Genomic DNA, 24,140 nt, shown 5'->3' with positions numbered 1-24,140 from the left:
CCAGCAGGATAATGCACCATGTCACAAAGCTCGAATCATTTCAAATTGGTTTCTTGAACATGACAATGAGTTCACTGTACTAGAATGGCCCCCACAGTCACCAGATCTCAACCCGATAGAACATCTTTGGGATGTGGTGGAACGGGAGCTTCGTGCCCTGGATGTGCATCCCACAAATCTCCATCAACTGCAAGATGCTATCCTATCAATATGGGCCAACATTTCTAAAGAATGCTTTCAGCACCTTGTTGAATCAATGCCACGTAGAATTAAGGCAGTTCTGAAGGCGAAAGGGGGTCAAACACCGTATTAGTATGGTGTTCCTAATAATCCTTTAGGTGAGTGTAGATTTCCATAAATTGAACTGGTTTCTAACACATTTCTAATGCACTTTCATATCCTCTAAATTTATATAACATCCCCGCGATTTTAAATTTAATATTATTTTTAACTGCTGAAAGTATATGCAGTATGTAACTGTAATTACATTTCTGAAGAAACGTAACCCCTTACTTTTTCAGGGAAATTACTTACAAATCCTTTACAGCCTACACTGATAATAGCTTATTTTTATATTCCAGATTTTTCAATTACAATAAATAGCAACTTTGTTATAAAACAAACAACAACACAATATGAATGGCACTTTGTTTGAACCCCCAAACAAACCTCTGGTTTCTGTTTTGATCAGTAAAGTCTCTAAAAGCGATGAGGGGGCGCTGTGCATCACCTCCGCTTAGACGCACCAGCCAGACAGTAGCAGTCGATCGCAGAGGCCTCATCCACTGTCTCCCCCTCTTTGTGTTTATATATGTTTTTTAAAATCTTTTTTGAGGGAAGCTGCCAAGCCCTATCCCAAAGAGCAGGGACCAAAGAGCAAAAATAATGTACGCTTTCGTGCGTTTCTTGGAAGACGACATGTGCTGCGCGTTACCTGTGTCAGACGTGAAAGATTTCCAGCCTTTGCACAAAAGAGATTTTGATGATCAGAAGGTGTATGTGGTGCTGAGAGGCACAGGCCAGCCTGCAAAAGCACACATCCTCGCCCTGGCAGGTGAGTTTTGCTATTCTTTTCGTATTCATAACAAAAACAGCAACCGCTTTTATTAACGATAGGGTTTAACGCGTGGTTACGGCATATGTTGCCTAACAGTTAATCTGTTCGTACACTCTCGGATAGTTAAAATGTCAACTTTATATTTGTCTGTTTTCATAGATATTCGTATTTGAATGTACATGAACACTGACATCTGTCAAGCATTGTTATATTAATGACTCGTTAAATTTAGTCAATATAGCGTTACCGATCAGATCATTTCATTTGGGCTGCATGAACATGATTTAACACGTGTTTTGGGGTGTTTAAAGCCATGTGTTGTAGATTAAATGCATAATATGCCGTGGTCGATGGTAAAGACGGAGATGTCTAGATTTAATGTATTGTTTTTAGCATACCGCGGTAGTGAGGCTTGTATTTGTTTTCTCTTTACTCGTAACCGAGCAATGTATGTTAAGGTGAAGGAGAGACTTGTGTGGTAGTGTTTAAATAAGTTCATAAAGGCTGGATAATTTTAATACGAGACGTTTGCGTAAAATGAGAAAGCTCAGCATGCTAGGTTTGTGGTAACGTTAGCTTTTACTGCTAACGTTAACCCTTCACTTATCTATCGACGGAGGATGTAAGTAAAATAGCAAATAACGTTATCATAACAATACTGATAACAATCGAATTTAACTGAGACACGTATAAAATAGTGGTCTTAATGGTTTAACGTTAAATAGTTTATCTGTATTTTAACAGCTAACGTTAGTTGGGTTTAGCTCAAGCTGCTAAGTATTACTTTCATCATATTAGCTATCCAGGTAATGATAGTTTTGTGTCATTTGTTTTTATGTCCTTCGCTTGAGACCTTGTGTCAGCATATAACCAGCTCACACACCTTGAATGACAGTGTTATGTGGCGTTTAAATCAGTGCTGTGACAGATTTGTTGATCATGTCACTTCCTGCTTCGGCGCAGGCTGCGGAGACCTCCAGACACTTTCACTCCTGCCACACTTAAATCAGGACTGTTTAGATACCTTACTAATCTACATGCCTGGCTTAAAGGGATAGTTCACCCAAAAAAGGAATCATTTGCTCACCCTCAGATTGTTCCAAACCTGTATGTCTTTCTTTTTTCTGCTAAACACAAAGGAAGATATTTGGAAGAATGTCAGTGACCAAACCGATCTCATCCCCCATTGACTCCCATGGTATTTATTTTCCCTCTTATGGCAGTAAATGGGGGAAGAGATCTGTTTGGTTACTGACATTCTTACAAAAATCTTCCTTTGTGTTTAGCAGAAAAAAGACATTTATAACAATCTAGGGGTGAGTAAATGATGACAGAACATTTTTTTGGGTGAATTATCACTTTAACCTTCTCTTACAACACTGATCTCATTAGAAACAAATGTCTTTTTATTAAGCTGGTAAACCAGTTTGCGTGAATTTAAGTAGTGTACAATCTGTTGTGGTAGACATGAAGTCTCATGTGCCACACATGGCCCGTGTAAAAAATGAATAGATTTATTATTAACTTTACATATCTTAGTTGTTGGTTGACATCCCTGCTGAAACAACAATAGAAACCATCACATAAATGGTTAATGGTTTCCATTAAGAACCATTAGCTTTACCATTAAAAAACCATTACAAAATTCCTTGGTTTTGGGCATTATTCCAGTAGGTTAATGGTTCCCATCTGACAGATAACATCCCAACAATAGAATCCATCACATACCAGTAGACACTATTATAGTTTCCTATTATAACCATTAAATCCATTACATTTTCTATTGTGTTTTGAGCAGGGGTTTTTCCAGCAAAGATTCCCTGCTGAAAAAATCAATAGAAACCATTAAAGAAGTTATAATGGTTTTATAAAATGGAAACTGTTAATGGTTCTACTGATATGTGATGGATTCTATTGGTGGGATGTTAAATCCTACTGGAATAATGCCCAAAACACACTACAAAAAGGCATTTTGTAATGGTTTTAATGGAAAAAGCTAATGGTTCATAATGGTATTTTATTGTAAACCATTAGAATTTCTGTAATGGTTTCTGTTGGGGTTCTATTGTTTTTTTCAGCAGGGTTGGAAGAAGATGGGCACATTCTGGAAAAAAAGATACACGTTTTAATGGTTTCCATTACAAAACCATTACGGGCCATTAGCTGTTTACCATTAAAGCCATTACAAAATTATTTTTCTAATGTGTTTTTGGTCCTTATTCCAGTAGGATTTAATGGTGTTCTGTTGGTTGCCATCCTCCATATAACATCCCTCCAACACATTACCAGTAGAGACCCACAGAGACCATTATAGCTTCCATTAAGGCCAATGCAATTCCGTTTATAACCAAACTGTGATGGTTTCTTTAGTTTTCAGCAGGGATGTTTAATATATCTGCTCTGCCTTCTTCAAGCAGCCTTGATTCTGTAACACTGCATCACACGCTGACAGCTGTGACGACCCTGCCTGTCAAAACGATATTGATGCTGCTCTGTCGACGTCGCTTTGCAAAGTTAAACGCTCCATTAATAGTTTATTATAACAATAGCTAGTCATCTGTGTCTCTACAAGGTTACAGCAAAACTTTTCCGCAGAACTCGTAAAATGTTCTTTTTTACCGACGTGTCCTTGTTTTAACTGTATCATCCAGGGTACAGAGATGAAATACTGTTTGCACTTCTGACATTGTTCCTTTCTTTCTTTCTTTCTTTTAGAAAGCATTGAGGAATTTGAGCACAGTATTATGCAAAAGAAGATGAAAATACCCAAGATGTCTAACAGAAACACAGTGGAGAATCACGTTGGGGAGGAGAGAATGCCCCTTAGACATAAAAAGGTAAGTCTGGACAACCTTTTTTAAAGAGAATAGAGCGCAACTAGAATAAATTTAAAGGCCTTTTGCTACTATTTGTACGCTGTTACTGATTAGGATTTCTAGCACAGGTCAGGATTTGGCCATAAGGGATTCATACTGACAGTAAGGGTTTTTAATATGGCGAACAAAGCAAGGAAAGAAGTATTTGAGGTTCTTTCAAATATTTTTGTTCTTATCTCATTTTTCCACTTTCAACTGTCTATCCGTTAAAGGGATAGTTCACCCAAAAATGAAAATTCTGTAATCATTTACTCACCCTAAAGTTGTTTAAAACTTTAAAAGTTTGGATAAAGTTTTTTGTTCGGTTGAACACAAAAGAAAATATTTGGAAGAATGTTTGTATCCAAACAGTTCTGGGGCACTATTGACTTCCATAGTAGGACAAAAAAGTACTACGGTAGTAAATAGGGCCCCAGAACTGTTTGGTTACAAACATTCTTCCAAATATGAGGGTGACTAAATGTTAACTGAATTGTCATTTTTGGTTGAACTAAGTTTATGCAGTTAATATGCAGTTGTAGTTTATACCTTAATCACTTTGTATAAAAAATACTTTCAAGTTGGCTGCAGTTTTATTCATTTTAGGTTTGTTCACTTTATCTACTCATAAAGGTTTATTGCTTTTAATATTTTCTGTATTGGCAGGTTTAATCTCTAATTTTCTATGACCCAATCCAGAAGTTTCTCTTATAATATATACATATTTTTAATAGTGCTTATTTAACAATAATTTCAATTTGGTTTTCTGAAAATCAGAAGCTATTCTTTTTTTTATTTTTACCACTGCATTGGTATTAAGCAGATTGAGATCTACCCTGAAACTAAACTCTGGAGCAACATAGATTTTTCTGCACCAGGATTGAGCATCTCTCATATAAAAAAGTAGAAGTATTTATACACCATTTGTACTAGTCGAGGATGACGCATGAAACTTTCTGATACAGGTCCAGTCGCCGGAACAGCAGCGGACCAGTTCAAACTCTTCAAAGAGCCTGGCTGCGGTGGTGGCGCGACTGGAGAGGAACGCTGTGAACTCATGCGTGGAGGGAGAAGAGCTGGACAGACTCACAAATGAGGAGGAGGAGGAAGAGCAGGACGAGGCAGTTGTGCCTCGCGTGCTGTACGAGGAGCTGGTGCACAGCTACAGACAGCAGGAAGAGGAAATGCGACGTCTGCAGCAGGAACTGGAGCGCACGCGCAGACAGCTGCTGCAGCAGGCCAAGAAACTGAAGGAGTATGGAAGTCTGCTGACCGAAGTCAAGGAGCTGCGTGACTTTAATAGACGTCTGCAGGATGTCCTGCTCATGAGACTTGGCAGTGGTAGGTTTTAGATTTGTGAATCAGCGCTAAGGACCAAAAAATCAGAACAAGCCATATGTACTTAATATAATTTATTTGACCTTTCATCAAAATGCGATCACTTGTCAATACATTTTTGTCAACGTTAGACACTAAAAAACCTAGTACAGCTAAAGTCTAAAGTTATCTATTCTTACTTCATACTAGTATACTAATAAATTCACGTAGCTCTGAGCTTTAGTGGATGAAGACTACGGCACAGTGCGCTTAAAGAGGACACAGTGTCCAGGGCTCTCGGGTCAGTGTCCTGGCCAGCTGCTGCATGTGTGTGGGGAACAGGCTGTGGAGGGGAACAGGCGGAAGATTAGACAGGTCATCGTTCTTTAGGGTCAACAGCACAGTGCACTGACCGATATTAAGACTCAACAGATACATTAGAGCTTAGTGTGGACAGCCACCAAGCCAGCTTACTGAGCATAAATAACCCAGTTGTCTCAAGGCACTGGGGAGCCACGTTTTAGGCAACGGTCCAACCAGAGCATCCCAGGGTTTGCCTCAGCCGCACTGGACCGAATTAAAATCCGTCATTAGAAAGTCCGAACAACTGCTTTTAACACTGTGTCACTCGTTGGTTTATTTTTTTCTTGTTAAATGGTGCTTTACTCATGTTTGGTCAACGATTTGCTTTGCTTCATACAGAGCCGATGCATGACAATGGTACACAGACAATCAGAGCAGAGGTGGTGGAGCCAATCAGTGAACCACAGGAGGCGTGTCCAAAGGAGGCCAACACTAGCTCCAACCACTCCCCGTCACCTAAGACCGTCTACACCTTCAATGATGGAAAAGTATGTGTTTTAATTGTTTCTCGAAAGAACACCCAAAATTGAAAAGTTAGAGAAAGACTTGAAAAAATGACCTTTTTTCCTTCAGTGGATTCAGAAAAATATACACTCACCTAAAGGATTATTAGGAACACCATACTAATACGGTGTTTGACCCCCTTTCGCCTTCAGAACTGCCTTAATTCTACGTGGCATTGATTCAACAAGGTGCTGAAAGCATTCTTTAGAAATGTTGGCCCATATTGATAGGATAGCATCTTGCAGTTGATGGAGATTTGTGGGATGCACATCCAGGGCACGAAGCTCCCGTTCCACCACATCCCAAAGATGTTCTATCGGGTTGAGATCTGGTGACTGTGGGGGCCATTCTAGTACAGTGAACTCATTGTCATGTTCAAGAAACCAATTTGAAATGATTCGAGCTTTGTGACATGGTGCATTATCCTGCTGGAAGTAGCCATTAGAGGATGGGTACATGGTGGTCATAAAGGGATGGACATGGTCAGAAACAATGCTCAGGTAGGCCGTGGCATTTAAACGATGCCCAATTGGCACTAAGGGGCCTAAAGTGTGCCAAGAAAACATCCCCCACACCATTACACCACCACCACCAGCCTGCACAGTGGTAACAAGGCATGATGGATCCATGTTCTCATTCTGTTTACGCCAAATTCTGACTCTACCATTTGAATGTCTCAACAGAAATCGAGACTCATCAGACCAGGCAACATTTTTCCAGTCTTCAACTGTCCAATTTTGGTGAGCTCGTGCAAATTGTAGCCTCTTTTTCCTATTTGTAGTGGAGATGAGTGGTACCCGGTGGGGTCTTCTGCTGTTGTAGCCCATCTGCCTCAAGGTTGTGCGTGTTGTGGCTTCACAAATGCTTTGCTGCATACCTCGGTTGTAACGAGTGGTTATTTCAGTCAAAGTTGCTCTTCTATCAGCTTGAATCAGTCGGCCCATTCTCCTCTGACCTCTAGCATCAACAAGGCATTTTCGCCCACAGGACTGCCGCATACTGGATGTTTTTCCCTTTTCACACCATTCTTTGTAAACCCTAGAAATGGTTGTGCGTGAAAATCCCAGTAACTGAGCAGATTGTGAAATACTCAGACCGGCCCGTCTGGCACCAACAACCATGCCACGCTCAAAATTGCTTAAATCACCTTTCTTTCCCATTCTGACATTCAGTTTGGAGTTCAGGAGATTGTCTTGACCAGGACCACACCCCTAAATGCATTGAAGCAACTGCCATGTGATTGGTTGATTAGATAATTGCATTAATGAGAAATTGAACAGGTGTTCCTAATAATCCTTTAGGTGAGTGTATATTTAAGCAGTTTCATAGTAAAATCATGACTGTTACCATGACGCCTCAAGTCATCTTGCATTGTTTTGAGAAAAAGCGTTTGCCAAAATGCATGTAAACAACATAAATGATGTACAAAGAAGATTTTACAATGAAATTGTTTAAATATAGATTTTTTTTGCGCAAAGGCTTAGAAAGCTGCAAATGTTTTTTTTGCTGACACTCTTTGGCACTTTTTAAGGGGTAGTTCACCCCAAAATGAAAATTCTCTCATTTACTCCAGCTCAAGTGGTTCCAAACCTGTTTAAATTACATTGTTTTGCTGAACATAAAGATGTGTGGAAGAATGAGTGTAACTGAACAGTTCTGAGGCACTATTGACTACCATAGTAGGAAGAAAAACGGTTATGGTAGTCATTGGTGCCCCAGAACTGTATGGTTTCCCACATTCTTCAAAATATCATCTTTTGTGTTCATAGGACAAAGACATTTTACAGGTTTGGAACTAACTTGAGGTAAATTACATAATTTACATTTTTGGGTAAACTATCCCTTCAAGCCTTACAAGAGTCATAATGTACCGCTGTTGTATTGAATCTACCCAGTCAGATGTGTTCCTCAAAGCTTCAATCCATATGATTTCGCCGTCCGTTTGACATAATTTGACTTCAACTCACGTGAGGATATGTATAGTAATCTGTATTTTGACGTTCCAAACAGAGATTGTGATGTAGATGCAGCAGTTTTGGATCTCAGCTTTAAATGTTCTTTTGTAAGGAGCGATGTGAGGGAAGTAAATGATGAAGTTTTATTTTTTGGTGAACTACGCTTTTAACTCATTCTGTAATTGGACTTGACTCGTAAACATCCCAAAAATTTCAAACGTCATTTCTTGTGAAATTGACAGTAGGAGCCACTCCTTAGTCGCCACAGATTTATCTGCTAGTTTCTTTCTATGTGTCCCATCTGCATCCTCATTTCCTTTAACTCACATGAGATGCTCCCACCACATTAAAGAAATGGACCATCAGAGGTAGATTGTAATTGAACTATATTTGCCTCTTATTGGTTATTTCACCGACGTGCCTTGCGTTAAAGCGATTCAGTGATTCCTTCAATGTTTTGCAGTGCTGCCGTTCATCTAATTGACTAGCAAAATTCCCCCCCACCTCCACATCAGTCTCAAAGGGCCTTTTAACCAGAACGCTTGCTGTGATTTTGAGCCCTGTTAGCAGACATTGGGTCTGCGTTTTGCATTCCTCCACCCGCCTCACATGACAGGGGGGAATTTGTGTTACATGCTGAAAGGGTTCTCAGTTCAAGCGTGAAGAACAAAAGCAAATTAGGCCCTTACACGAACCGCACATATCCGGTATTAATTATTCGTACCGCAGGAATTGTGCTGAGTGACAGGTAGAAAAGCAAATCTCCTCGAAGATAAGAGCGGGGAAAGCTTGTCTACTGGACCAGGGCCTAAAGCACGTTAGTCGCATTGGAGAAAAGCCGCTGGATAGCGGCCTGAAGACTGCTCAGGGTGACAAAGCAGAAGGCACATTACCTCAGCAGCTGCCCATCAATCCATCCTGATGGCTTGTTGGGCGGTGTCCTCCACAGCGTGGCTTAAAAGTCAACACTCTGGTCTGGCATCTGTCAAAACGCATTACTGCACTTAATGATCCTGGACGCCTCTCCGCTGAATTTGTTTATGAGCCGGTCGGGGCGTCACAGAGGATGGAGAGAAAACGTGGGGCTCTTGTGGTGTGATGTCATGACTTTTTTGTAATCGTTTAATAAAAAAAAACACTTTCAAGATGAGTGTTTCAAAGCACATATATGCATGTAAAACATCCAAACCTCTACGGATACACGGAAAGTGGCACTACTTTCCAGTTACGTGAACCGGTACATGTATTATTACATGCAACTGTTCTTGCTAACAAGCTGTAATCAGTACACCTGACCGTAACCTTCACAAACATTTTACCATTGATAGTGAAAAGACTGTCTCAGGACTTCTGGGAATAGACCACATGACGCTGAAGTGAGGGAAGGTGAAAGCAGAATCTTGTCTATGATGTTTATGTGTGTGTGTGTGTGTGTGTGTATGCTGCATATTTAAAAAAGAGTGTATCTGCTGCAGGTGCACTTGGGTGGAGGTATTTGGGTGGAGGAAGAGAAGTGGCATCAGCTACAACGGACACAGGGAGACTCGAAATTCACCAAAAATCTGGCGGTGATGATCTGGGGCACAGAAACCCTAAAGAACCGCAGCGTCACCGGCGTCGCTACGAAGAAGAAGAAAGATGCCCTACCTAAACCACCGCTATCTCCAAGCAAGCTCAAAATTGTCAGAGGTACGTACACTGGCTTTGAAAGACAGGGCCTGACTTTGTATTGATTAAATGGTTTTTGGGAGTTTTGACTTATATGTTCACATAGTTATAATTGTCACAATGCAGAAGTTTCTGTGGTTTGTATTAGTGAAATTTCATGATATCAATTCTGATACCACAGAAGAAACGAAAATGCCCTTGTGCCCTATGTGTATTTTAAAAGTGATATAAGGCAAATTTAAAAAAAAATCAAACTTATTATTTTTTTCTTATTTCTCGGGTAAATATTGTTTTCAAGAGCTATAGTAAACAGTTATTAGTATTATTTATTTATTTATTATGCTTTTTTTTTGTTGACAGTTTTTCAACTTAACTTAATAATTTGACCAGTCATCTTATGATGTTTTTGTGCAATATCAGTAGTACAAAATGAATCTGTTGAGAAAGACATTTAAAATATTATTTATAATGTATAATTATAAAATGAATAATATAAAAATTATTGATTTTGTTCGTGCTTAGAAAAGGTGTTTTTTAAAATCTCTGTTGCACACCGAATACTTTCAATGTGTTTTTATTGTTTGTTTATCTTGACAAATGTCTAACCAAATGTTTCATTCCAGAGTGTCTGTATGACCGCGTGTCTCAAGAAACGGCCGACAGCGCGGAGATCACCCAGCGATTATCCAAAGTGAACAAATACATCTGCGAAAAGATTATGGATATCAACAAATCCATCAAGAACGAGGAACGACGAGAGTCCAAGCTACTCATCCAACAGACAGTGAAGATGGAAAACTTTCCCTACGACGGCCTGTAGGGGGTTTCCAAGTTGTCACCATAGCTCATTCTACTCCTCAAGGACATCTGGTGGAGAAGGTGCACATAATCACTGGCGCTGCCAATTGAGATTTTCACAGATGCCCTCCCACAACCTTGACCTCTTTTTACTCCGTATTCCTTGATTCAGGCCTGTCTGACAGCTTTACCTCTCCCCACACTGCATTAGCATTCTGGCGTGCATTCTGTGAGCGAATCGGGCTGGGTGGGGCATGGTTTTGTAAGCTTGATTGGGGAATTTTGGGGTGGGTTGGATATTACACATGTTAGACAGGAGCGATCCTTTAAATCGTGTTCGAGGAAAAATGTGTTTGGCACATCGGCTTGTGTTCTGTGTCAGAACATGTTCTAATGTATTAAAGTGGAAAAGAATGGATTTCCTTCCGAAGTCTTGTTTTTGGAGGATGTTTGTAGGGCGTCGCAAATGCTGGCTTAGATTCGGAGTCGTAGAGGAGGTGGGTCACTTCAGAGGGACCATCTGCTAAAGGTACTTAACATAGAGTTGCACTTTTAAACAGGGTCACACCCTGCGTTGTCTTAATGAGCGATTGATTTAATTAATCAATCCAGGCCCAATTGCTCCCGTTAATTGCTTTCCTGAGATGACTACTGATGGTCTGTTCTTGTTCTTGATAGTTGTTGGAGAGGGTGCATGTAGCCAATCATGCTAAACAGTGGTCCTCAGAGATTTTTTTGGATATAAGCAATATCCAAAAGGTGAACGGATTTGGGTGTTTTTGTTTTTATCAATACAGGTTTATCAGGATGTTTACGGTGTTTTGTTTGCATATCTTAAGGCAATTCGGGGTCTTCGGGTCCTTCTGGGAAGTTCAAATGTCGTAATTATGACGTTTAATTCATTTGGAAACGGTGAACACAACATGACTTGAAAACAGAAATGTACAAATTTCTATTAACTTGTGATAATCTCTTGTATACAAAAACAGCACAGGGGTAGTTGACGAATAAACCGTTAATGTGTCCTATGGTGTGACAGCCATTTAGAAAAAAACTGGTAAATCTCTCTTATGCTGTTTTATATTATAAATATTAATAACATAAAATAATATACTATTAACTTAATTAAAAAAAATGTTGCTGTGTCACACCATAGAACACGTGTATGGTATATTTTTCAACTATCCACATACCTGACAATAATAAATATCGTCCAACAGAAAATATGCAAACGGAAAGGAACAACCAATTTAATTTTAATGAACTAGTTTTGATCAATTAGTTATTGTATTATCGGATATGCTAAGATGGTGACCACCCAAGACCTTTTACCAGCCATAAATTGCACTTGGGACCGAGGGTAAGTGGAAATCCGAGCTGGGCTGCAAGGCCTTTTTTCCAGCTGGCAATCATTGGGAACTGTGTTCTCCGTTTTATAGCAAGCTGTGATTGTAATATGAGCTGATATTGCTTTAACTGCACTTTGGTGTGTGAGTGGAGAGACGCCAGGCGCCGCGTGTTGATGTGGGGTAAAACTGTCAGCAGCGCTCTGTATTACAAACATTAACCTCTTCCTCCGGATCAGACGAACAGCAGGATGTCTGCTTCAGCCCACCTGTAGAGGGCACACTCTTTAGGGGAGAAAATAAGATATTGTGACAACTTAAAGTGAGCCATGCTTTCCACACTTGAGTCATTTGTCTCCCCTTAGTGTACCCTTTTTTTCCATTATATCGCAAACTGTTTGTGTGGCTTGGCGTAACGAAAACAAAACAAAGACCCCTCCTGCAGATTCAGGTTCCCTTGTGATGCCATAACTGTGAATTAACCACAGATGCCACGCCAGCCCACTCTCTGGTTTTGGTTTATTTTGTTGGATTTTATTTTCGATTACATTTGTGGGGTGGAAATTTCAGTGTATATTTGGAAAATGTTCTATCTTTTTGGACGTTTTATTAATTGCATCCAGGTTGCACCTTATCTCACTAAAGCTCCTGGTTCGAAAAGAGAGTCTAATAATATTGTAATTCTGTCTTTATCTTTGCTGGTTCATATATAGTTTCTAATCATTTCTACTTTTTACAGTGTATATGTGGTGTTTCAATATTATCTTAGATTCTGGGTACTCGACGTTTTTTTAAATATTGCAGGGCACTTCACGATTACATCCTCTGTAATGACAGAAACCCATATCACTTAAACTGATCCCATCATGGATTTTTACCGCAGGTATATCAGCGCTTGAAGAACTTCAGTTTATGAATTTCACCTCACTGTGAGTCATTTGTTACAGACTATCTCATTTCATTTGGAATCATTTCCGTTGAGAGGCAGTCATTGCCCGCCTTTCCGTTCAGAGGAAGTCATTGTCCATCTTTTACAACGTAGCACTTTAATCTTATAAAAATCCATTGCTGTTGACTTCAGAACCAAGCAAAAAAACACGAGAGTCAACATTAAAATATAACAATAGTTGTTTAAACAATTCTGGTTACAGAAGACGATTAGGGCCTGGTAAAAAAATGAATATCAAGACATCAAGCAAGATTTAAGTTGTTATATTTCACAAAGGAAAGTTGATAAAATGAGTTGCTTTTATGGAATGGTCTGCCAAATGCTTAAATGTAAATTTTTCTAATTATTAAGTCATTGTGTCTCGAGAGTTAACTCGGAAAAAAACATCAGAATAAATGAGGAACAGTCTTCAATGAAGATTATACTTATCTTTATAAATCCTGTTTGATGTTGTTCTGTGATCTTTTTTTCCAGCCCATTTTGAACAGTTTATTATTTTAATCGTTTAATTAATATTTGATTTCATCAATTCTGATTTCTTTTATTCTTTTCAGTTACCTTGCATCAAAATGTAACTACTTTAATCTTGCACAATGATGACATTTGATGATCAAGATATTTTTTTTCTTTACTTGGCCCCAGTCCTTTCCATATCAAGCCAGTGGTTTTTTGCGCATGCCTGTCTTTGCTTTGTCTTTGCAGAAACATAATCCATCAATCAGTTTTCTACCTTTCACTCGTGGTTTAGCAGCCATTTGTTTTTGTTTTTTTTCATTCTCTTGAGCTGTGAAAGTTATTCCTCTTATCCCTTCATACAGCAATGTACCTCCAATATGTCAAGGTAATTACACGAGAGGACAGATTGTAATGAGGTTCTTTTGTTCCACTGAATGTCTTTCTCTTCTTCATTTTTTTTCTGTAGATATTTCCTGTATTGTGTGATATGCTTATTGAATATTTGATGTTTCATAATGGGCTTACGTACAGTGCGGGTGTACTGGAAAATGACAGCTTTAAGTGTGCCAAGGGTGAATGCTAGCCAGACATTATCCATGTGGTCATAATTTTGTGTTGAGGTTTGTGGAATCGTTGCCTTGAAAAAGACTAAAGCGTTACTTATTTTGCTTTTTGTCTCGCTGCTGTGCAGAGACTGAATTTTGCCACAGCAGCATTCAGATCCAAGGAAAATTAGTTTTAAGTATCTTTAGTTCAGATGAAACCAGTGTATCCCGTCAGACTTGGAAATATAATCATTTCAGTATTTATAGGCTACAAAAGTGATCCAATAACTCTCAGAGGCAGTATTTCTGTGAATCTCTGCAGGTTGGTGGCCTATGCGTTTGAGTGGCTTTGTAATAGCGGTGCTTAGCTGTGAGCTGGCCTGTGCTTGTGGAAATGGCAGGACCAGGGCAAAGCGCAAGAGGGATCAATATATATTTGTTGTTCTTGGCATGTTGGCCAAGACATGTTTTGTCATGTGCGTTTTCATTCTGAATCTGAATGTGTTGGTCTGTGGGGTTGTTTTGTTAAAAATAAGTGGAGTCTCAGCATGGACATTATGTGATCGGTCTTGCACAAAAAAGGCCATTGCTACCGTTTCCAGAGTTATCTAAGCTAAACACAAAACGAAATAAACAGCCAGAATTTATTTTTGCTTAAAATGTTTCTTGATTTTACAAGTTGTCACTGTCAGGATAATGTTTTTTTTAATGGTGTGTGTGGGCTATTATGGCTATAATGTTCAGATTAAATAATGAATATTTCTTTTCTTTAAACCTTTTTTTTCTTTGTTAGTTATTTTTTAATGCCAAAAAAGCAGGGGGAGCAAGTTCTTGGGGGAAAATTAGTTAGCAACGCTGCTTCACTAACCTACATGCTGAGATTGTCAATCAAATGCTGAGGACCCGCCCACATGCCATAGCAATTCTGAAACTGCCCAGTACTCCACTTTAGCAAGAACCACAACTTCTTATTGCCGCCACCTTTCACTTTTTTCCAAATTTCATGATTTGAAAGGTTTGGAATACATTTAAAGCTATGTATTTATTCACAATATTATCCTCTAGTGAAAGTAAAAAATGTATTTTTGATACAAATAAAACGTTCAGGTTGTTCTTAGTCTGAAAACAAGCATGTTGTTTCACTGTCCTACCTCATTGCTGCTCATTGTTGTCTAAGTGTGTGCGTCGTTCTAAGGGCAGTCTCACAATCCTTGTACCTCGTTTTCATTCAGACATTTCTATCGCTCAGTACAGAATACTTAACATTTCATATTTTTACTTCCCAAACACCCGTTTATGCTGATGTTCTGTCAGCGTCAGTTTTGTGGTAGAAGGAGCTCTACAGTGTTTTTATCTTGATGGTGCTACTAGCAGACATAGGGTTCTCTTAATCTGTTATTTACCTCAGGTGGTGCTAATTTTCTAACACCTGCTCTGCATTGCATTTGCAAAACTAGTGATCTGTTCATTTAATAGCAACAATTTGAATCATACATCAAATAAAAACAAATTACACCAAGGACATTTTTTAGTTAATTTCAAATAAAACATACCTCTAACCAATTACCTCACATACTTAGATCAACAGATGAGATATTAAGCATGTCACACCCTATCTGTAATGTAATGCTGGAGTAAATCTAGATCACCTGTACCATCTACCTAAATATTACTGGGCAGTTGACTGCAGTGTGGTCCTCAGCAGAAATGTGAAAGTGGAATAACAGTGCGACTAACACAGTAGTCGGTTTAGGGTGGTGGCGGTGGTGATATTGTGCAGTATTGTTGAGGGTTTTCTTAACTTACCAAAGTGGTTCCCTCCCAAAGATGCTTTTTTGTTGTTGTTAAAACCTGTTTGAAAAAAGTCTCTTGATTTTCAGTTTTACGAGAACTGTTTTATAGCTACTCAGAAGTGCGGGTGCGTTGAGTGATCGACGTTCAGCCGAACGTGAATTTGTACGTCCACAAGAATACAATCAGTAGCATGTTTTGTTTTAACTGTTTATTCAGTAGGATATTATGTGAGTACTAAACACAATTGTGTTATTGGTCAGCAAACACCAGTTGTTTCAATGATTTTATGTCATAGGAGGCAGGTGTGTCATAGGCTTTGTAAACTGACCTCAAGACCAGAATTGACCGTTTTGCATTTTAATCCGAACATTTTTATTTTACGTTTTCTCTTTGTCATGTCTCATTCATCTCCTTCATTCTTGCTGCTGAATAAATATCTGATAATATATATGTATATGTATATATATATATATATATATATATATATATATATATGCATATACACATACACGTATGTATGTAAAATATGTATTAATCAGTATTTTTGGAAAGACGTTGATGGACAATGTGGCATAAAATAACTGTGAAACATGCTCTCTTTCAGGTCTGTGGTTTTTTATATATGGTCACATACTGGTAATACTGGCTTTACCACGGTGTAAATGAGGGGAGTACCGTTGACCCTGGACTGTTGTGAGCAGGATATATTAATACATTGTGCTATTTACGATGATTCTTGTTTCTCATGAATTATGTCTGCACACAGATTAAGCCCAAGTCTGGACTAAAAGGACACTTGTATTCATACTGTGTTTTTAGGCTGAACTTTGTTTCAGCTAAACTCGGCCTCACCGCACCTCACGTCGACCTCCATGGGGACTTGAACCATAAAAACAAGGTTAGAAACACAACGAAAAGAAAAACAAAACAAAACGCGAACCAGTTGCACTCCTCACCTGTGCGCAGCTGGTCGTGTGCGTGTACATGTGTGTATGAGCGTGTGCGTGCTGCAGTATGAGTTTTCTTGTTTAATGTACAGATCAACAGAATAAATTCAGGCTTTTATTCTACAAACAAAAAACTCTCATCGAGCTGTTGTTTTCTTTTCCATAGAAAAGGTTTTCTTGAATTTATAGGTTTTTAAAGCATATATGTGGATTAAAGTGAATGGACAAGCAGGCCATTGCTTGTATTTTGCTATTTGATTTAAAGAGTACATTCCTCAATATTTTTAAGGGCTTATTTTGGTTTATGGAGTGTCCGACAACAAGTTTATGTACATACATGATGTAAAAATACTATTATTTCGTAATAATAAGCAGTTTTTATTACCTTACTTCTTGACTGACTCTCAAATGATTCGTTCCGCGTTTCATCTGTGTAATCTCCGCCTTTCCGCCAGCGTAGTTTGATCTGATTGGTCAGATAGTGTAGTCTGCTGTGATTGGTCAGATGGTCTAGTCTGCTGTGATTGGTCAAATGGTCTAGTCTGCTGTGATTGGTCAAACGCGTTCAGCATGTGTCGCAAATGGACCGCCTATTAGTGGTGGGCGATACTGTAAAATTTAGTATCGATCCGATACCAAGTAAATGCAGGGCCAGTATTGCCGATTTCGATACCGATACCAATACTTTTTACTTTTAAAAAGCATTCACTTGAACTTACATTTACTTTCCTGTAAATGAAATGTCATGATTTATCAGATGAATGCATCATTAATATGCTAAATCTGAATACATTTTCATGACCACTAAAATATTTTGTGATTTGTGCTCTTAATGTGCCTGTAGGCTAATTAATCATGTAGATGTTAAAACACTGGACATCATTTAAACCAAATAAATCAATTTATTTAGTTATTTATTCCTGTAATCGAATTTGCAAACATGAACTTTGCACCAAATTATTACTGGAAAATAGTAACAATAACAGATTAACAGAACAGAAAAACGATATATAACAAAACAATTTCTCGTTATCCCAGTACACAAAAGTGCACAAAATTATTACTCGAGAACAAAGATTTTAAAACTGCTTTTCCTTGTTCAGTGTTATGTTTAGACAAAATAATAGAACAAATTAACATGTTTCCCTTGCACTACACTTTTTTAAGTGAATTTATAAACAAAGTGCACACTATTATGCACTTTATTTACTTTGTGTCTCAAACAATAAAGTACTTTCAATCTTTGGCTTTTTACCCCCAAAGGCCCACTGCCATACATCGCAGTTCGCAGTGTTTTTATTCACCGAGGTGATAAAACTCCACACGATGCTCCTCTTCTTTTCGCTGGCTGCAGCAGCGTCTGCGTGATTGCGCTTGGCGCTGCTGAGTCACGTGATAGCGGACTACAAAACACAGCATGGCAGGGAGGAGCAACGTGTGCAAAACTAGGTGTATGGGAAATAGTTTTTCTTCATTATACAATTATTAGCTACATTAGTAAATAAATAAAATCAGTAGTAAAAACTAAAAACACATTAGTATCGATATTTTTATGTTAGGATCGATCCTTTTCGATACAACCTCAGTATCGAAAGTATCGATACTTCAGGATCGATCCGCCCACCACTACCGCCTATCATTGCTACTGTATTACGGTTTGCAGGTGGTTGGATATTAACAGTGTATAGAGAGAGATGGCGTCGATTTTACCTTACCAGTTCGAGCCCGAGTCTGACGAATCATTCTTTAATCCTTATACAGATGCCAGTAAGAAAAAGGACTGTTTTAGACACTTCTCTTGTAACAGTTAGTTATCACGGCATACAGTGTACGGTGTTCGTATCTTCAGATGTTATTATAACTATAGTACACCACGCAGTTCTTGAAATAAAGACTTTGCGAGTTAATATGGTTGAACACTTACATTAGCGCAACGAGTTTATAGCTAACGTTAGGTAAACAAACAGTAACAACCCCAAAAATAACGGTAACGTTAGCTAAACACAGACATGAGATAACGTCACACAAATTTAATTTTAAGTAAAGACAAAAATAAAGAGTCACACTTACAGGTTGTGATTCGGTGGAGCTTACAGGTCCAAATAAAGTTGGTATTGCAACATCTTTTAAGGAAAGACGTTTAATGTATCCTGCAGTAAAGGCGCCAAGATTGATGAAGCAATCTTCTGTAAAATGACGCGCGCAAAGTAAAACGTTCGGTTTATACTCCTTTGGTGTCGTTTGAAAAATAAATAGTAACCATTTTTTCCTCAGAAGTTCTTCCTTTGGTAGTGAAAATAAGACTGACTTAGTTTCACTACATAGAACACAGCTTCTCTTAGACATGATGCACACGTCACGAACGAGCTAGTACAGTGTTTGGGGAGGAGAGAGTTAAATTTTCGCAGTCCTAGGCGGGGATTTTTTCTAGTGACGTAGGTACATTGTGGTTAAAGATTCGGACAGGTCATGACTTGTTCGCGTGATTCAGAGTCGATTACCTTTTTTATAAGCTAATAACTTTGTTATTCGTTCACCTTCGGATTTACAATTTGGCAGATTGCTTACATTCAAACACGGCAAAATTAAACACTTCATCAAATGTATTTTTTATGATCTCGAGGAATGTACTCTTTAAAGTATATAAAGGCTGATCTGACTGGACTTGTAGCTGCCCAAGTCAAAAAAAGTGCACTTAGTACACTTTAAGTACACTTCATAATGTACTTAGTGATAGTTCACCCAAAAATGAATATTCTGTCATCCTCTTGTCATTTCAAAGCTGTGTGACTTTCTTCTGCAGAATACAAATAAAGATACATTGGCGGTACCCATTCACTTTAATTATATATAGACACAACACCAATGCGAGTCAAAATCTTCAAAATATCTTGTTTTTTTCAGAAGAAAGTCATACAGGTTTGATATGACAAGAGGGCGAGTAAATCATGACAGAATTTTCATTTTGGGGTGAACTATCACTTTAATGTGCTCTATGGTCAAACATTAATTTTGTACTTAATATACTAAAAATAATGTTTTTGTACTTTTCATGGTGTCTCGAAATAGCTCAGTTGCGTACACTTAAATCATCATGTTTTTTTACCTGGGTGGTTTCATATAATCCGGCTAAAATGACCAACTTGCCGACCAGCTAAACAAGCTGATCACCAGTTTAACCAGACTGGGATACCAGCTTTAAGGCTATCTTAGGCTTCCTTTGCAGTATACGGTAGATGTATGTGATGTAGCTGCAACATTCTGCTTTTTCTCGCTTTCAAATCCTTAATAAGTACAATGTTTTACAGTTAAACAAGTATATCTATATTGGAAGGCAACCCTCAATGCCAGTCCAATTCTTCGTCCTTGACTCGCCTAGACACACAGATGTACATCCGCAAGGGATGTGGTGTGATGTTTTTGTTTGATGTGCGAAGTTGAGGTGAGAAAGACTGAGAATGGGTTGAGGATTAAAAGCAAGATTGATCTGGGTGTCAAAGATAGATAAGCGCACGCCCAGTCTGAGTTATTGAGGCGTGAGACTGATATCAGACCACACACACACATCCTCTGAAGTTCAGGTTGCATTGAGCTCCTGTAATAAATGAGAATGTCAAAAATCTATTCTAATATTAAATGAGCAATTATACCCAAATGACGGAGCTGGAAATGAAATCGGCTGATGGGGAGCTTTCCGGAAACTTTTGGAATTTTTCCCAATTTCGTTTTTTCAGAAATCCTGAGCATCTCTTTTGTGGTGAAGATCTTTAAATCATTTTCAACCAAACGACTCGCAATTATCCGTCATGCAGATAAAAGTCTGTAGTCTTTCTTTAGTATTGAAGACATCCTCTGCGCTGCTCTTTTCAAGCTGCTAAGCACTTCTTTGGCAAATGTTATTGCCTACCTATGCAGTCTTTCTCTCCCTCCCCTCTCTCTGCCAGCCCAAGGGGACTGCTGAATGTCATTAACAATAACAGAATCCACATGGCTGTAATATTTTGCAGTGGTGGTATTGACACAGAGATGATTTAGTGTAGTAATGATGGATTGAGCTGGGCGTCAGGGCCTGCGTGTGCAGGGACGCGTGTTCACCGCTGAGAGACTTGCTTCAATTCCCTGTATTTTATTGCATTGGATTTTTCACCTGCTAGAGGAGAGTGAGACCAACTCTCAGTGTCAAGATTTCAGACTGTTCATAGCGAGTGGACAGGCATTTATGAGGAAAGCAGGTCTAGTACAGGTGCATTAGTCATTTCAGTATTTGTTTTAATATACATTTGTTTTATACGTAGTTTGACTGTCATTACGGAAGGTATGTTATAAGTCTCATGTTCAAACCTTGCATTGTATAGTATTGTACATGAAATATGTATATTGTTCACCGTTCATTATGAATTACTTGGATGACCTACTACTATACAGTATGTTTTATAAATCTGAGCACACACTGAAGTAATGTTTCATAATCCCTGGGTGTAACCTGCTTGTGGCCTAAAATGCTGGGATAAGCTCCAGCCCCCTGCTAGACTGAATAGATGGATATATTTTATAATGCAAGACTATTGACTCTTGTGGACATTTTTACTTTGAAGACATTTTTGCAACAAATTGGATTTGAAATGTAAAATTACTGTTATTGCCAAGATGATAACAGAATGCCATCTAAAGTAAATTAAAGGGATAGTTCACCCAAAAATGAAAATTCTGTCACTCATGTCATTCCAAACCTGTATGACTTACTTTCTTCTGCAGGAAAAGATCTAAGATCATTGGTTCACCAACAATATTGGCACGAATTGACTTCCATTGTATGGACCACTGAGACATTTCTCATATAAAGGTTTTGAATGACACGAGGGTTGATTAATAATGACAGACTATCCCTTTAAGCACTTAGTGTAGCAAACATGAAATGCTTTTGTTTCATTTGCATACATAGGCCTATGCATTGTTAAAGTTTATAAGTTTGCTCTTAAAATACTTAGTTTTCCAGTTTAAAAAGACCTCCTGTTAAGTTCCTAGACAGCATTAGCACTTGCCGTTTCAGTCCTTGTGAGCCCCCGAGTTCCATAGATTAGTAACTTTGAGATGAAGTGAGATAGCACAGGAGATGCGTGAGGGCGGGGCCTACGAGAGGCTCTGAGTGGCACTTGTGAAATGTGCTCGTTGTCACATCACCGCAAACCCCGATGACCCTGAGCGGTATTTCATTGTATCCAGCGGTGGTGACAGGAGAGCGGGGACGGGTGGCAGACGCATACTGGGCGCGAGGCACTTTAATCAGGCCCCGCTTCCAGTCGGACGTCCATCACGGCCTTCATTGATGCGCTGTCACAGAGACGCTGCAGTCAGCACCAGTTCGTCGCGCATCATCCTTTACCTGTGGCTCGGCACTGCGATCGTCATCCTTTAGCAGCGGGGGTGTGTGATTGGGCGGCTGGTGGGACAAACGCTGTCACCGGAGGGGGGACCGCAGTGATGGAATTGAAAGTATATGTAAAGATGAATAGAACTTTCAGGCAGATGTTTAGAATTCCACATGCGATAATTAACCGGTGAGTTTTGCAAGAGTAGTCAGGTCTCTGTGTGCGTTAAAACCAGCAGAGCATTTAATACAATGAAGCATGAGGCAGAATATCAGTGACAGCCCGCGCGCACACGCGCTCCTGCTTTTTGATATACATGAAACATGAACATAAAAGCCCCGAGGGAATGAAATGTAGTTTTCCAGTTGAAAGCCCCCTTGAAACGTGTCCTCGTCCGGTTGACATTTTCGGCAACCAAAATCCAAAGTTCCTTCAAACACTCGGAATGATCAATTTATTTTTTATGTCACCACAGACGAAATGTTGAAGCAGTGGTGTATTAGATTTTCGCTGTTTATTTGCCATCTCTTTGCTGGTCTTGTGTTTGTGACCATTATTTGGAAAGGAAGGTCGTACGTTCCTCTGTAAATGCTATTAACCTATGCACACCCGGTTCTCCATAGCGCAGGAACTAATCAATGGATGCGATCTCGCTCTGGCTAAATAGTTTTTATAGCTTTGATATATTGATGCGTGGACATTGATTCGGTCCGGCCCTCGACCTGAAAAACGCTGAACAATATATAAGATCGAGATGAGGAGAAAGAGACAAGGACAAATCTCAGAATGTTCATTTTTTTATGTGCACAGTGATTCCTTCCTGTGCTTTTATAGTGTTGAGCTTTGAGGTTCTATTTAATTAATTCTGCTTTCAGTTGTTGTTGAAGTTAAACATGTCAATCAAATGGCCCAAGAAGGTTAGTCATATTAAATGAATAGTATACCAGAAATGAACATTCTTTATGTACTAACTTTCATATCTTTTCAAAACTAACTGAAGAATCTATATGTAGTTTGTTAAAAAAATATTTTAATGCCTTTTAGGTTTAGTCAACATACAAGACATGGCTTTACAAAGACTTTGAATGTATCAGATGTTGTAAAGATTTCTTTAATGATAATGATTTAATGTTTTTGGTAGAGGTGAACAGTACTTAAAAAGACATGAATTACTCACCCTCTAGTTGTTCCTTAATCTGTATACATTTCTTTGTTTGGTTAAACACCAAGAAAATATTTGGAAGAATATAAGCAACCGACAGTTCTGACGCACCATTGACTAGCATAGTAGTAGTTGCTTTCCCAAAATCCTCAAAATGTCCACAATTATTTTTCCTACTATGGTAGTCAATGGTGTCTCAGAACTGTCGGTTGCTAACATTCTTCCAAATATCTTTTTGTGTTCATTAGAACAAATAAATTGAATACAGGTTTGGAACAACTTGAGGTTGAGTAATTTATGACAATTATAATTTTGGTTGAACTATCCCTTTTAGTATGTTTACACGGGTACGTTTTTCAATTATCTATGCTTTAAGAGAGTGTTTTTTAAAAAGCACATATCATACTTTCCACTACATTTCATAAAAAAATTCCGTGTTTTTTACCTCAAGTACAGTATTTAAGTACATTAAAAATTGTGTACCCTCCCACTTTTAAAAGTAAAAATACTTGAATAAAAGATATTAAGTAATAAAAGATAAAAAAAATAGTAAAACGTATGATATATGATTTAAAATGTAGTGACGTTTTTTCCAAAGTAAAAACACTCTTATTAATAATAGATGTTTAAAAATGTACTTGGGAATAAAAATGGAGCCTATAAGATTTGCCGTATTACAAGATCTGTGAAACTCTTAAAAAAATCAGCTTTTGTGTTATTTATGGAAGAAAGAGCATACAAGTTTGTATGCTCAATAAATATATATAAAATTAAATATATTCTTGGCGAACTATTCCTTAATTTATTAATCACGACCTGAAACAAGATCTTTATCTCCTGAAAGCACAGAGAGCAGTTTCCACAGCGACTCAATACGAACGGTTTTGAAGGCCCGCTCTGCTGTTACTCTGACAGAGTATGATTGATCCGTACGGACCGGAACCGTGTCAGATCGGACCCTATTATAATAAACAGCTCTCTGCCGAAGAAACGGGTTAACATGCTGAGAAAGCCAGACGTCTGATTTATTTTCCTCTGCTCCGCGTGTCAGGCAG

General features: G+C 38.6%; 2 protein-coding genes across 3 annotated transcripts in view; both read left to right on the top strand.

Moving 5' to 3' along the window:
• agbl4 (AGBL carboxypeptidase 4) overlaps window positions 1-24,140 on the top strand; it is a 287,406-nt gene that overhangs the window by 205,466 nt on the left and 57,800 nt on the right. The gene's annotated exons all lie outside the window — the stretch shown is intronic.
• Window positions 683-23,111, top strand: bend5 (BEN domain containing 5). The gene is made up of 6 exons (XM_057357637.1): window positions 683-1,054; window positions 3,773-3,894; window positions 4,878-5,253; window positions 5,932-6,080; window positions 9,527-9,740; window positions 10,343-23,111. The coding sequence occupies exons 1-6, from the start codon at window positions 886-888 to the stop codon at window positions 10,537-10,539; spliced, it is 1,227 nt and encodes a 408-aa protein (XP_057213620.1). The 5' UTR covers window positions 683-885; the 3' UTR covers window positions 10,540-23,111.

Source organism: Triplophysa rosa, linkage group LG17 (assembly GCF_024868665.1).
Source record: "Triplophysa rosa linkage group LG17, Trosa_1v2, whole genome shotgun sequence".
In the NCBI taxonomy this organism is placed as follows: Eukaryota; Metazoa; Chordata; class Actinopteri; order Cypriniformes; family Nemacheilidae; genus Triplophysa; species Triplophysa rosa.
The sequence above is the reverse complement of the archived record's forward strand: the minus strand, read 5'-3'. Positions and strand labels throughout refer to the sequence as shown.

Coding starts and splice junctions, on each gene's coding strand:
- bend5 (XM_057357637.1), top strand. CDS start 886: ATGTACGCTTTCGTGCGTTTCTTGGAAGACGACATGTGCTGCGCGTTA. Junction 1,055..3,772: donor ACACATCCTCGCCCTGGCAG/GTGAGTTTTGCT, acceptor TCTTTCTTTTAG/AAAGCATTGAGGAATTTGAG. Junction 6,081..9,526: donor ACACCTTCAATGATGGAAAA/GTATGTGTTTTA, acceptor TATCTGCTGCAG/GTGCACTTGGGTGGAGGTAT.